General features: G+C 37.7%; 1 protein-coding gene across 2 annotated transcripts in view; it reads left to right on the top strand.

Annotated features, from left to right (window-relative positions):
* LOC102830499 (chromosome unknown open reading frame, human C10orf118) overlaps positions 1 to 9,406 on the top strand; it is a 32,998-nt gene extending 23,592 nt beyond the window's left edge. Inside the window, exons 12-15 of one of the 2 annotated variants that reach the window (XM_006831373.1) lie at positions 175 to 255; positions 2,154 to 2,364; positions 7,981 to 8,200; positions 9,115 to 9,248. In XM_006831373.1, the coding sequence (XP_006831436.1) occupies positions 175 to 255; positions 2,154 to 2,364; positions 7,981 to 8,200; positions 9,115 to 9,204 (602 nt within the window). In that variant the 3' untranslated portion in view covers positions 9,205 to 9,248. Of the gene's footprint in view, positions 1 to 174; positions 256 to 2,153; positions 2,365 to 7,980; positions 8,201 to 9,114 lie in introns of both variants that reach the window. The other variant, XM_006831374.1, reaches the window with a different exon arrangement.
* Positions 9,407 to 16,205: the final 6,799 nt, after the last annotated feature.

Below are 16,205 nucleotides of genomic sequence, written 5' to 3'. Positions count from 1 at the left end.
CAGATGCCATTTTATATAAATGCTACTATAGCCCTCCTGTCTGAATTATATACTCTAGAACTTTCTCTTGTTTTCTAAGACATGTTTGCCTAAGTGACTTGAGCAGTTCAAGTGAGAGATGGTAGGAGCAAATCACAATAATTGCCACAAATAATCTACTTCTTTTGCCTTTAGCTCGGAGAAAATTAGATCAGGTTGAAAATGGAAATTATGATAAAGAAGTCAGCAGCATGGGGAGTCGCTCCAGTTCATCAGGTAAAAGAACAAATGCTTTTAGGTCTTCTCAGTAACTGACCGTGAAAAGAAACAGCGCGAAACAGTAGTACTGATAGGCTTTTGTGCTGTTTTGCATTATGTTGTTGTTGTTATATGCCGAGGAGTCGGTTCCAACTCATAGTGACCCTGCACAGGGTTTCCGAGGCTGTAAATCTTTACGGGAGCAGAATGCCTCATCTTTCTCCTGTGGAACAGCTGGTAGTTTCAAACTGCTGACCTTGCGGTTCCCAGCCCAATTCGTAACCACTATGCTACCAGAGCTCCTTAATTTTGCATTATAAGAAGTGCTTATTGTATAGATGTATATTGTAGAAACATTCCTGTCAAATATGTAATCCTTCTAATCACTACCCTGTGTTTTGCATTTATCTTGGGATTTTGTTAAACCTGCTTCTTTCTTCTCTCCAATAAGTTCTTCATTCTGTCCTCTAATTTCTAAATTCAGATTTGTATCCAACCATATAAAGAAGTTTGGTATATTTCTCTTTTTTGCAATTCGTTTAATACCTAAGAACTAATGAATGGGCATCACTAAGTATTATATATATTTGTGTGTGTGTTTGTGTATTTAATTGTTTCTCTTTTCTCATGATATATATGTCTGTGGTGTAAAAAAGCTTTAAAATGAGTAGAGACTATAACATGCAATCGGTACCATTGTGAAAATAGCAGTGTACCCTTAAATATGTTTTATTTTTAGTAGTATGTAATAGTAATAGCATTATTGCAATGCCAGGGACCAGGCTCCATACTTTGAACATACATATAATTTATTTTCAGAACAACCTCGTGAGGTATTTGATGTTAGTGTTGTTGAGTGACTCTTAGCGACCCTAAGTAGGGTTTCTGAGGAGCAGCTGGTGAGTGTGAGATGGAGGTGCTGTGATTCCTGTTGGACAGATGAGGAGGCCAAAGGTCAGCGTGACTATATGACTTGCACAAGTCCACATTGATAGAACTCAAGAATCCTTGTGAGTCACTGCCACACTAAACAAAAGCAATAGAAAGCAGACAAACACATTGCCATTGAACCTGTTCCAACTCAGAGTGACCCTGTGGGCAGAGCAGAGCTGCTGCGCAGGATCGCCAAGACTGTCATCTCAATGGAGTGTGACGCCACATCTTCTCCCACAGAGTCACTGCTAGGTTCAAACACTAGCCCTTCAGTTAGCAGCTGAGTGCCTAACTACTGCTCCACCAGGGCTCCACCACCATCAGTGCAAGAAGTTGTGTGGAAGAAAGAACCCAGACTTGGAGGTTACACATAGGATGTTATACCTCAGCTCTGTCGTTTAGTAGTTGTATGGCCTTGGATAAGATATACTACATCTCTTGAATCTATAAAATGGGTTGTACAGACATATCTTTGTGTAGGATAAAGAGGATCAGAAATTTGCCTGATGTTGGTAAAAATAATAATAACATGTTAATTCATTTGAATGAAGATAAAAATCCTATGAGGTAAGTAATATGTTTTTTTTCTCCATTTTAAGATGAAGTAACCAAGGTACAGAGGGTCAAATAACGTCCAAAATCACACAGCTGATCAGTGTAGGAGAGGGAGAGGTCTGAGGCTGGTGGCAGAGCTTAACTGCTTGATGTTTCATTACTTCTCTTAATTTTGGGCTAGTTTCAGACCTATTATTCTGACTTTGTCTTGAGTTTTCTGTTTCTGAAAGACAGAATAGGCCCTGTTAATACTTCTATCATCAGTGTATTCAGCAACAAGAATTCACACCCACCATGATCTGTGTTGGGTTCTGTTCCCAACTCTGTTAGATTGAATATTTAAACATGGCACTGAAATGAGTCATATCTATGAGATGAGAAATGATTTTAGACTAAGTACAATATCCAAACTGACATTTTCCCTGCAGGATCGCTTAATGCTAGAAGCAGTGTAGAAGACCGATCTCCAGAAACTACCGGGTCTTCAGTAACTGTGGATAACTTTCCAGAAGTGGACAAGGCCATGCTGATTGAGCGGATCGTGAGGCTGCAGAAAGCACATGCCCGGAAAAATGAAAAGCTAGAATTTATGGAGGACCATATAAAACAACTGGTAGAAGAAATTAGGAAAAAAACCAAGTATGTATTTTCATGATAGTTCATAAGGTAAAATTCTTAATTACATGCATTTAGTGCTCTAGCTTTTCTTGATCACCTATTCTGTTCTTGGTTTTGGGAATACAGAGGTAACTAAAACCAGGTCTTTCCTTAATTTTTTCCTAACTTTTTAAAAACGACTAAAATAATTTTGAAGTTCAGAAAGAGAGTTGTTACTTTGTTTTAGTTCTTGTTTATTTTCAAGGCAGTGGCTGTAAGAGACGGGTGTGATTGTGAAGTTGGGGAGAACTTGGAGGAATTCATTCGGCACCTGTTAAGTACAAGGCACTGTGCCTGCTGAGGTCTCACAAGCACTCTAAGACGAGGATTCTCCAGTTAACTGGGGCCCAAGTCAAGTAGCCAAATGCTTCATCAGGTCACCCACCTGCAAAAGAGACAGTCTTGCAGCTGCAGGTCCCAACACAGACTTCACTGACACCAGAGCCCATGTTGTGCCAGCTTCCTTTTGACAGATGTCAGATTTACCGAAGAAAGAGTTTTCTTTACATTGCAAGTCTTTACCATTCCTTTACCAAGAGTAAAGTACATTTGGTGGAAATCTGATCATTAAAAAAAATTGCTGAAACCCTTTGATCAAAATAATAAGGAAAGAAGAAATAAAAGTGTTTGTATATATGCTTAATATTAATGACTTGCTAGAACAAAAATCCACCACTTGTGTGTCAGTTTGTCATACTGTAGTGGCTTGTGTGTGGCTTTGACTTGGAAGCTATGCCACCAACATTTTAAATACCAATAGGGTCATCCATGGTAGATTGGTTTCAGCTGAGCTTTCAGACAAAGACAGACTAGAAAGAAGGAGAGACAAACTACTTCTGAATATTTAGTCATTGAAAACGTTATGAATAGCAATGCAACACTGTCAGCACCAAAATATTGAATATTGAAACATTATAGATAGCTGCAGAATATTGTCAGGTGTACTTACTGCCACAAGATGAGCCTGTCACATTGGAAGGCATTCAGAATACGAGCTGCCTCCTCAAAGTAGAGCTGACTATGATGATGCAAATGAAGTAAAACTTTCGGGACTTTCATTTGCTGGTGGGGCACAACTCAAAATGAGAAGAAAAAACTACAAGCATCCATTAGTAATTAAAAAATGGAATTTACGAAGTATGAATCTAGGAAAATTGGAATTTGTCAAAAATGAAATGAAACACATGAAGATCGACAGTCCTAAGCATTAGCTTAAATGGATGGTACTGGCCATTTGAACCTGACAGTCAAATGGTTTACTATGCCAGGAATGACAAATTGAAGAGAACTGCGTTGCATTTGTAATCAAAAAGACTGTTTCAAGATCTAGTTTAAAGTGTAATGCTGTCTGTGATAGGTTAATATCCATATGCCTACATGGCACTGTGAGATAGGCACTGGACTGCAAGGTCATTTGAATTGCATGGTTGGCGGTTCAAACTTACCAACTGCTCCTTGGAAACCCCATATAGGGTCTCTATGAATCGAAAAAGCTCGATGGCACTTAACAGGAACAACAACCAGGAAGACCAGGTAATACCACTGTGTTTCAAATTTATGTACCAACTACTAAAGCCAGTGATGATGAAATTGAAGAATTCTACCAACGTCTTCAGGGAGTTCTAGTAGCGTAGTAGTTAGGGATTGAACTACTAACCTCAGAGTCAGTCAGCAGTTCGAAACTACGAGCTGTTCCACGGGAGAAAGATGAGGCTTTCTCCTCCTGAAAAGATTGTACAAGGTCACTATGAGTCGAAACTGACTGCACGACGCACCACCACCACCACCACCACCACCACCACCACCAACTTCTTCAGTCCGAAAGTGATCAAACATGCAATCAAGATGTACTGATAATTACTGGTGATTGGAATGCAAAGGTTGGAAACAAAGAGGAAGGATCTATAGTGGGATAATATGGTCTTGTTGATAGAAACATTGCTGGAGATTGCATGATAGAATTTTATAAGACCAATGAGTTACTCATTGCAAATACCTTTTTAAAACAACATAAAAAATGACTATACACATGGACCTTACCAGATGGAATACAGAGAAATCAAATTGACTACATCTGTGAGAAAAGACAATGGAAAAGCTCCATATTTGTCAGCCAAAACAAGACAAGGGGAAACTGTAGAACAGATCATCAATTGCTCAAATGTAAGTTCAGGCTGAAGCTGAAGAAATTTAAATCAAGTCCATGGCAGCCAAAATACAACCTTAAACAGAATCCCACCTGACTTTATAAATCATCTCAAGAACAGATTTGATGCATCAGAAACTAATGACTGAAACCCAGACAACTCGTGGGATGACATCAAGAGCATCACACAGGAAGGAAGGAAAAAGTCATTAAGAAGACAAGAAAGAAGGAAAAGACCAAAATGGATGTCAGAAGAGACTCTGAAACTTGCTCTCCAGCATAGTGATTCTAGAGCAAATGGAAGAAAGGAGGAGGTAAAAGAGCTGGACAGAGAATTTCAAAAGTCAGCCCAAGAAGACAACGTCAAGTATTATAATAAAATATACAAAGGCCTAGAGTTAGAACACAAAAAATAGAGGAACACGCTCAGCATTTCTCAAGCTGAAAGAATTGAAGAAAAAATTGAAGTTTTGATATATAATATTGGAGGATTCTGTGGGCAAAATATTGAATGATACAGAAAGCATTAAAAGAAGATGGAAGGAATATAAACTTACTATGCCAAAAGGAAATGGTTGATATTCAGCTATTTTAGGAGGTAGCATATGATCAAGAGCCAGTGGAAGAAGTCCAAGGTGCATTGAAGGCATTGGCAAAGAACAAGGCTCCGGGCATTTATGGAATACTAAGTGAAATCTTTCAACAAACTTAAGCAGCACTGGAGGCACTCACTTACCTATGCCAAGAAATTTGAAAGACAACTACCTGGCCAGTTGATTGGAAGAGATCCATATTTGTGCCCATTCCAAAGAGAGGTAACCCAACAGAATGTGGAAATCATTGGACAATATAATATCATAATAATCACTTGCAAGAAAAATTATGCTAAAGATAATTTTTAAAATGTCTACAACAGTAGATTGACAGGGAACTGCCAGAGGTTCAAGTCGGATTCAGATGAGGATGTGGTAGAACAAGGAATATCATTGCTAACATCAGATCTTTTTTTTTTTAATACATTTTTATTGTGAATTGAGTGATCTTTTACATGGGAGAACATCAACTTTACATTCATTCTCTTGTATTTCATTTCATTGCAATGATTTCAATCTCCTCCATGCATCATCATTCAACAGTATTTGCTTCCAATCCCTCTGTGGGGTTTTTTTGGATGTACACCGAAGCATGTAGGAATATACAGCCATTCAAACAACCAAAAGGTATACCCTGCACGCCAGCCTTCCCGCCGCCAGCACACAGCCCCTCTCCCTCGTTGAGTCTAGAGTCCCCCGCCATTACATCTCTCCACGTCATTATCTCTGCCTCCATCTCTGACATCACTGCTTCTCTGGAAAGGGTCCCGTACTACACTTTTCTTCCTTGATGGTCCCAGGGCTGCAAGATAACCACTCCCTTCCTTTTGTTACAAAAGTTCTACCTTTACATTTGCAACATTCACAATCAGCCCTGATAGCAATTATTCAGCATTAAACCACAAGAGTCTTATCCCCATCTCCTTTCACCAGCCCCATCTAGACAGGTTGGAAACCACTCAGTGGAAATTTTACCTTCCCCTGCACCCTCTGAAATGAAGCTTCCTCTTGAAAACTATAAGCCAATCACTTCATGCCTTTGTTGCCCCCCCCCTCCCATTTTGGGTAGCCAGTGTCTTAAGTTGCCCATCCCTGTCAATCATGTGTAAAGAGGAGGTGGGAATGATCCTTGCTGTAAAGATTTGTTTCCTCGTTTAAGCTACTACATAAGTATAGGCCAAGTTCATCAAATTGTAGTGGATTACACTCTGTTTCCTCTTCTTTCTTCCTCTACTTGAATTCTGATCATCCAGCCATTGAAGCTAGGTCAAATGGGTACTATCTGCAAGTATGGGCATTCTTGTGCATTTCCCGTCACTTCACATTAGCTGGACACTTCACTGTCCACTCTAGTCCCCTATGGCTCACTTCATATTAGTTGGACACTTCACTGTCCACTCTAGTCCCCTATGGCTATGTCCCTCCCTGTCCATGGGCTCAGGAGTCCCCCAAGTCTCACTATACTGCTGGCCACTCAGGTTGCGATCTAGGTTGATAGGAGTCTGTTGAACGTGATCAGACTTAGCTCACAACTTCATTGCTGTTTTTTCCCCCACTTCCCTTTATCAGTAGACCACCATGGTCACCAGCAAGATTACATGCCTGTTCGTGCATTCCCTTTGAGTTTCAGTCTTGGAAGGGGGTTCATCAGATTGTTCTTGATTAAAAGTACAGAATACCAGAAAGATGTTTGCCTGTGTTTACTGACTATGCAGAGGCTTTAGACTGTGCGGATCATGACAAGCTATGGACAACACTGCAAAGAGTGGGTATTCCAGAACACTTGATTGTGCTCGTAAACCAACAGGCAGTTGTTCAAACAGAACAAGGAGACACTGAATTGTTTAAAATTAGGAAAGTTGTGTCCCAGGGTTGTATTGCTTCACCATACCTCTTCAGTCTGTATCTTGAGCAAATAATATAAGAATCTGAATTATATGAAGAAGGCAGATGATATAACCTTGCTTGCTGAAAGCGAAGAGGACTTAAAATACTGATGAAGATCAAAGACCACACCCATTAGTGTTGGTTGTACCTTAATGTAAAGAAAACAGAAGTCTTCACCACCAGACCAATAAATAACGTCATGATAAATGGAGAAAAGATTGATGTTGCCAAAGACGTCAGCTTGTTTGGATCCATTATCTACACTCATGGAAGCAGCAGTCTAGAAATCAAAGTATGTATTGGATTAGGCAAGTCTGCTATACAAGACCTCTTTAAAATGTTCAAGAGCAAAGATGTCAGTTTGAGGACTAAGGTGCACCTGACCCAAGCCATGGTATTTTCAATAGCTTCATATGCATGTGAAAGTTGGACAGTGAATAAGGAAGACCGTAGAAGAATTGATACATTTGAGTTATGGTGTTGGAGGAGAATATTGAAAGTACCATGGAAGAACAAATAACTCTTTGTTGGAAGTACAGCCATAATGCTTCTTAGAAGTCAGGATAACGAGGCTTTGTCTCTGTACTTTGTATTTGTTATCAGGATGGACCAGTCCCTGGAGAAGGACATCATGTTTGGTAAACAGAGGATCATCGAGAACGAGGAAGACCTCTAACGAGCTGGGTTGGCACTATGGTAGCAGTAATGGGCTCAAGTGTGACAATGATTGTTAGGGTTGCACAGGGACAACCGGTTTTTCACTCTGTTGTGCAGAAAGTTACTACGAGTTGGAGTTCACTCAAAGGCACCTAACAACAAGAACAGAACAATAATGGGATAACTTAACTGTCTAAATAAGATGCATTTTTTTTCTCATAGATCTTTATGGTTATAATGAGTTGATTCTTGTAAATTCTAGTGTGCCTAATTCAACAAGTAACAAAAATTTAATAGTGTTATTGTGTTTTGCAGAATAATCCAGAGTTACATTTTACGGGAAGAATCAGGCACACTTTCTTCAGAGGCTTCTGACTTTAATAAAGTCCATTTAAGCAGACGGGGTGGCATCATGGCATCTTTATATACATCTCATCCAGCCGATAGTGGATTAACACTGGAACTCTCTTTGGAGATCAATCAAAAATTACAGGCTGTTTTGGAGGATACATTACTAAAAAATATTACATTGAAGGTATTTATATTTCCCATTCACTGATCAGTAAATGTTGTCAACATGGTCCCTCTTTGAGTCTGATCTAGCACTGAGATGAACTGTTGGTGCAATACAATGTTAAGTCAGTTTATTCACATACATTTTCTCTGTTTGAAAAGTCTCAAGTTTTTAAACTACTGCCTAGGATGGAAAGATAGGAAAAAAAATGTTTTGCTGTTGCATGGACACTAAAATGAGTTATTTACTTGGTTTTAGATTCTTTTCAGAAAGAACCTGAGATTAACGATGGGTGTTGTTGTTAAGTGTCATGAGTCGATTTTGACTCAGTGACTCTGTATAGGGTTTCCGAGGAGTAGCTGGTGGGTTTGAAGTGCCAACCTTGTGGTTTGCAATCCAGTGCTGATCCTACAGTGCCACACCAGGAGTATAGGTATAATTATTTGCTGCAACATAATTTTTTAAGATTGGGGCTTTTTATTTTTACAGCTATTTTATTTTTCATGTGGGCCTTGAAAATTAATAATGGATTTAAAAAATAATTTAAGACTGTAGTAAATAATAGTTTTATAGACCCAAAATGTCTGTAAAATAATTAAGTTTGTTTTGAAATGGACAGACCACTTCACTGAATACAGCTATTGCCTAGTTGATTTCACATAGTATTTAGAAGTTACCATAACTCTATGAGGAGCATGGTGGCTCTTTAGGATAAACACTAGACTGTGAACTACAGGGTCGGCAGTTTGAGCCTGTGAGTTTTCTGTTAAGCTTTACAACCTCAGAAACCCTGCACTACCTCAACAGCACTCAACAACAACGTAACTTTCAGTTTCAAATTTGGCAGCAGATTTATTTCAAATATAAGCTTTTAAAATTTTTTACTATACTTAATAGTTCTGTTTTCTCTTCCCTTTTTTTTTCCATTTTAAAAGGAGAATCTTCAAACACTTGGAACCGAAATAGAACGCCTTATTAAACACCAACATGAACTAGAACAGCGGATGAGGAAAACTGAACACTAAGTAGTACTCAGTCGACAGGCAAGAGCTGCACAGGGCCAGGTGCCCCTGACCAGTATTGGAGACTTTGCTGCTCTGTGCGTCAGCCAGTAAAAACATTTGTTTTACTTCATATGTACAAAAAGTATCCTTTTGCAGTAGGGATGCATAACTGTGTATCCTGTTAAGAGTGTGTAAGCTTTGATGACATTTGTTTTAGAATGGTATAATACAAGAACCTATTATTAAATCAAAATGATTCAAGTTGCTAGGAGTCATATGAAATGCTGATATAGGGCTTTTCAAAACCCCCACGTCCATTTCTTCTCTTTTTAAAATATGTAATATCAAAACGACCCAGCTTTCAAAATTTATGCATGAAAAGACAGGCGTTAATCATTTAACAATATACTGTTTCTCCTATGTCAAGAAAACGAAAGAAATAAAAATGCTAATGTTTTGAAATTCCATTGATATAATTTACTGTGTTCCAGGGTATTGTATTAGTGCTTAAATCTTTTAACTTACATTTTTTGTTGTTGAATTTTAATGGGCCTTACTTAATATGAACGCTGGAGTCCTGCCTGGTGTGGCACTGCAGGCTAATGTGCTGGACTGCAAGGCCAGTTTGAACCACTGGGTCAGTGGTTCAAGCTCACCAGCCACTCCTTGGAAACGCTAAACTTGCTATGAGTCGGAACCGACTCGACGGTACTTACAAACAGCAGTAGAAAGCTGGGGAACTAACAGTGATGGAACATCGCTGTGCAGAGCTCTGCCAGATATTTGTGTTCGGGACACAACACAATTTTAACATTTCTGATTCATACAAAACTTTAGTTAATAGATGAATTTTTAAAAATCTTTAGTTCCACAAAATATAATTTTAAATAACATTTTTATTTAGAAAGTTCCTGTGGACTTCAGTTAGTTAATATTTTTTAAATGTGAAATGGATCCAATCAACAGAACAGAGTTTGAGTAGTAAACTCTTTGAAACTGAAATAATGTAGTTTTACTGACATGAAGTGTAAAAAGAAATATAATTGTGTTTAAGATATTTACAAAAGACCAGTCCTCCCCCCAAAACCCAGCATATAAGACTGTTGACCATTTCATTTGAAGACCATTCTTTGTTTACTATTGTTATAATTATGTGTAGAGTATAATTGTCATACATTCCATGAAATGTGATGTTGTCTGGTATTTTTATTTAAAACACAAAGTACCCACATCTTTGTAACCAAAGCAGTTTTACCAAATTTTTTGTATCATGTTGGATTTTTACAATGTTTATTTAAGATGTGTACTTCAGCATTGTAAGACATAGTATCAATATTTTGGTCGCTGGATTTTTTTCACCTCTTGTACTTTCTCATGCAGTATGATTTCTGTGTGTGCTTTTTCCCATTTCATTCTATTCAGCTCGTTTCTGTCATGGGACAGCTTGGCCTATACTGTATGCAGCTGTTGGAGCAGTCCTCACTATGGTTTAGGACTTTTGCCATCTTGTGCTTGCCCTTCAGAGAAGTACGTTTTGGGGTGACAGATGAAAGTCTTTAAAAAATTGCATGCAGAAACTTCAAAAAATTCATGGAAAAATTCCATTCCCTTTTAATTTTGTTTTGCCACCAACTTTTTGAAGACCTGTGTAGATACTCTAAAAGTCAGGCTCATGTTAGCAATGTCCCTTTAATGAAAATGTTTTAGCAGTTTTTTATTTTTTTTTTTATATATAACCAACTTCACACTTTTTTTTTTTAATGTTTATTGTGAATTATGTAATAGTTTAAATGGGAGAACATTAGCTTTACATTCATTCTATCATATATTGTTTCATTGCCATGGTTACAATCCCCTCCATGCATCATCAACCAACCAAAGGGTATACCCTGCAAGCCTGCCCCCCGGTCTTCAGCACACAGCCCCTCTCCCTCTCCGGGTCCAAAGTTCCCAGCCACTCCATCTCTGCCTCTATCTCTAGCGGCACTGGGTCTCTGGGTAGGGTCCTACACTCCACTCTTCTCCCTTGATAGTTTCAGGGACCTCTGCTCCTGGACTGCAAAGTTAAGTCACTCCCCACCTTTTGCTACAAAACGTCTACCTTTACATTTCCAACCCTCACAGTCAGTCCTGATAACAATTATGCACTGTTACATCACAAAGGACCTATCCCCAACTCATTTCATTAGCCCCGCCCAAACAGAATGGATACTACTCAGTGGAGAGTCTACCTTCCTCCGTGCCCTCTGGATCTAGGCTCCTTCTTAAAAGCTTGTAAGCCAGTCACTTCTTGCCTTTGTAGCCCCCCATTTTGGGTAGCCAATGTCTAAGTTGACCATCCCTGTCTACACTGCTTCACACTGTTTTAAAAGATCATTTTACTAAGGATTAGATGATCTAATACGGTGTCTGATTTTTTCTGTATTGTTGAGTTGCATGTTATATTTCAAAAACAAATCATTATTTTTTCACTTCAGATGAAAATACAAGTTCACAGAAATTTAACTTGTGTTTTTTGAAGAGTGAAAAGTATTAGTCTTAACCATATCTGTCTTGCTTTTTTTTTTCTTTTTTACCAATAAGAATTTATCAAAATAAAGAGGGTGAGTGCAATCAAATCGGAATGATTTGCCCATTTGTTTACAGCCCATTATTGACACGCCTAAAGGCTACAGAAGAGGAGCCAACAAAGCTCAGTGTTAATAGTTTCTTGTGTGGTATGGATTCAGAAACTATGATTTTTTTTTCTTCCTACATTATTAATGGAGATCAAATAGTGGTCAGATCCATAGTGTCCTTTGTCTGTACATTTGAAATATATACACCCAATAAACAAAACAAAACATTGCAGTGTTAACATTTGTGCCAGCAGCCATTTGGAGAAGTTGAAGGCAATACAGTCTTAAAAAGAAGCCAATTTAAACTATATTAGACTATATTATTACTTTTCTACCATAACTGTTAAGAAGTTATGGAAAGTGTTTGACGAAAATATGTAACTTTCCTTTTGTTCTCTGTATTACTGTATCATGTGTATATGGATCAGTTAGGACTGCGCAAAACAATGTTCAGGAAGGTATATCAGTGATGTGCTTACTAATTTCGAAAATATTCAGGAGTGTATATCAACGATTCCTTTACCCATTTACAAAGAGTTCCCAAAGTAAGGATTTACAAGGTCTTCTATCTCGTACTCTATTGAGTGTATGAAAACATGAATGGGATGTCTTGGGAAGGAAAATGGACTGAATAAACCTGAGATGTGGGGAAATTTAAAAAAATATTTTCTGTATTGTACACATTAAAGACTCCTCTGGCTAGGTAGCACTATTTTGGTTTCTTTGGGTAGGAAATGCTTGTTTGTGTATGTAGCTATGTACACTTCACTGGGTTTTAACTTTATTCTGAACGTGGACTATAACTCCCTTCCTTCCCACACCACTCCACACTTAGACTGCAGCATTCTAAGGATTTGAAATCATGCGTTTGGAATGAGTTTAGTTTGAATTCCTTTTTTTTTTTTTAACTTTTTGTCTACTTAAAGCGATTTTGTGAGCGAACTAATTTTCTGATCCTTAATTATATGGAGTCTGGAATATCATTTCATTTATAGGATCATTCAGCTTTGAATATTCCAAATGTATAGTATTTTTTAGACCAGCATGTCTCATTTTTAGCTATTAGCTAGTTAATAAAATCCATTAAATAGTCTCAAAAACTTGCCTCTGTAGAAGTCTTTCCAATCAAAATTGTCTGGAAATTAGACTCTATCAGACTACCAACATGTTATTTTTTTTTCATTTATTAAACACGTACAGGCACCATACACAGGGGATTGTAATTATATTGGTGAACCGATCAAATGGTCTTCCTGTCCTTGTGGAACTTACAGTCTAGTGAACTTAATTGAGAAGCAATAGCATCAGGTCTTTGGGCCTCTAGCTCATAGGCAGCCTCTTGTCACTGAGCTATAAGAGACTTAACTAAGTTGATGGTCCGGAAACCCACTCTGCCATGGTGCTCTGGGTTACACTGGACGCACATTGCTGTTTACATTGTGGTTCTGCACACGTTCCTAATTTTTGAGGTTTAATTGACTCTAAGAAAGGAAAAAAAATCCAAAGACATAAAATGGCATTAGGTTTTTGCCATTTTTTAGTAAATTTTTGCCTGCTTTTGATGCTCTTAAAGATGAATCTGATTATGTTGTCATGCATGTTTTTAAATTTTGTTTTGAAGCATATCATTTTCTAAATTTTTTACACGTAAATTTAGATCAAGAGTTGCCAGTAGGAGGAAAAATAAATCAGAAATTGCTGATACTGTAAATACTACATATGCCACCCTGATAATATTTTTATATGAATCATATCATTCAGTATGATTAATTTTGCCTCATGGATGTTGACTCCAGCAATCTATTTTTCCATAAGCTTTTTAAAAACAAAAAATGAAATTTTTTTTACACTAAGATTAATTTTTAACTAATACCAGTTGGTGGCACTAGAAACCTAACATTTGTCAAGGCTGAACAAGAGAAATAGTTGAAAAGAGTCCAAATATGAAGAACTGTCAGGAAGATTACAATGAGAGACACTACAATTGTATTAAAGATGTACTTTTTCTTCTGGAACGAAAGTTTATAAAAGATACATATGGCTGTCTGTTTTGACTCTGGTGAAACTTGTTTATCTTCCAAAGTTTGTTTATATATATATATATATACACACACACACACTGTACAGATAATCTCTAGTATGATTATACTGTTGATTTTGTAAATACGTTTCTGTATAAAATGAAGCTTTTCCAGAAAATTCTATGTACATATTGTACTTATTAAATAGATAATGCCTGTTATACCAAACTTTATTTGGGTGGCAGTTTTTATTCTTATTTACGTATATCATTTGCAAAACATTGATTTATCCAGATTTTTGGCAACACTCAAGTTTCTTTTTTAAATTAGACTGGGAATTTCTTTTTTTAACTTTTTATTGTAGATTAAGTGAAGGTTTACAGACAAGATCATCAGTTTAACAGTCAACAAATCCTACACTTTGTTTCATTTCATTGATTGCAATCCCCTCCAGGCAACAACAGTTGTCTCTGTGTTTCCTCCTGTGGTTACCCATGCACAAATACCCTCTTCCAAACTCGCATATATATATATTATATATAAATACATATATATATATTATATATAAATACATATATATATATAGAGAGAGAGAGAGAGAGTCCTGGTGTGGCGCTGTAGGTTAATGCGTCAGACTGCAAAGCCATTTGAACTGTAAGATTGGTGGTTCAAGCTCACCAGCTGCTCCTTGGAAATCCTATACAGGGTCATTATGGGTCGGAACCGACTCGACAGCACTTAACAACATATATATATATATATGTATGGATATATATATATCCAACTCTTCCTCCCATACCCATTTAGTCCCATACCCATTTAGTGCCTTCACCTGTTTTCATCCTTCTGCCAGCCTCCTTCTTGTCTATTGCGCTTACTCTTGTATACTGCCTACCACCTGAGTTTATAGGTGTCTACCCTCTAGCCAGTGAATTACTCTCCCTTCCCTCCCACCCCTGGTAACCATCAAAGAAAGTTTCTTTTAGTATGAAAACCTTTTTTTTTGAGTTTTTACAATAGTGGACTCATACAATATTTGTCCTTTTGTGAATGATTTATTGTACTCAGCATCATATTCTCCTGGTTCATCCATGTTTCAGGTGTTTTGCAGATTCACTGTTCTTCAACATTGCATAGTATTCCATTGTATGTATATACCAAAGTTTGTTTATTCTCTCTTCCTTTGATAGGTATTAGGCTTTTTTTTTTTTGCTATTGTGAATAGTGCTTTGATGAACATCAGTGTGCACATATTTACTCTCATTCTAGTTCTTACTTCTTTTGGATATATACCAGGTAGAGGGATTGCTCACCAGTCGCTCTTGGAAACCATATACGAGGTTGCCATGAATCAGAACCTGCTCAACGGCACTTAACAAGAAAAGCTACAAGAGGGATTGCTGGGTCGTAAGATATTTCCATGTCCAACTTTCTGAGTAATCACCATACCGTTTCCCTCAGTGGCTGAACCATTTTACAATCTAACCAGCCATGTAGGAAGGTCGAGACTGGGAATTTTTGCTTTCCATATTTGTCTTTTTCCTACCAATTGTGAGTTACAAGTCATTGACAAATAGGTTAGATTGAATGGCAGCTTGTATTTAATTCTTTAAATTATCTATAGCAAAGCTTGGCTCTAGGCCTGTAAGCATGTAAAAATTGCTTACTGAAGTTGATGAGCCAGTGAAGTATTCTGATCCAAAGACTGAAATATTTTCCATAGAACTGTGGAATTTACTCTTCAATGATGTAGCACAAAGAATAAACATATTCACTAAAAAGACTCATTGATATTAATTTCACCAAGTTAGTATGTGCTGCAGATCTTTCCTATCACTTGGTGCCTGGCCAACACTTAAACTGAGCTCTGATGGTTCTCCTGAGACCCCTGTCCCTGAAAAGATGATACTCCATGAATCCTGAGTTGCATTTCAGACACTTGATCTTTGTTTTTTATTTTTTAAATCTCAGGGTGGTGGGGAAGCACACACTTAAGAAGTATTCTATACCTGAGGAATGAGGGAGTTTTCCATGTTTTTGTCAGGCGGCTGTGGTTTTAGTTGCCTTGTGCAGGCCCAACTCATGGCAACTCCATGCACAGCGGGGTCAGACTGATATCCACAGGGTTGGAAGTGTCTGTGTTGTGGGAGCGGATCACCAGGTCTTTCTTCCTAGTCTGACTTCTTCTGGAAACTACTGGAATTTGTTCAGCATCATAGCAACACACAAGCTCCATCCATTGTTCTACAAAATGAAGAAGTCCGTTAATTTAAAAATAGTGTTGAGCAAATCAAAACAACAATGAGATATCATCTCATACCAGCAATAACAGCAAGGATTAAAAAAGTTGAGGACAGTAAATGCTGGCGAGGATGTGGAGAGA

This window comes from Chrysochloris asiatica, unplaced genomic scaffold (genome assembly GCF_000296735.1).
Source record: "Chrysochloris asiatica unplaced genomic scaffold, ChrAsi1.0 scaffold00003, whole genome shotgun sequence".
Lineage (NCBI taxonomy): Eukaryota > Metazoa > Chordata > Mammalia > Afrosoricida > Chrysochloridae > Chrysochloris > Chrysochloris asiatica.
Note: the sequence above shows the minus strand (reverse complement) of the source record. Positions and strands in the feature narration are given on the sequence as shown.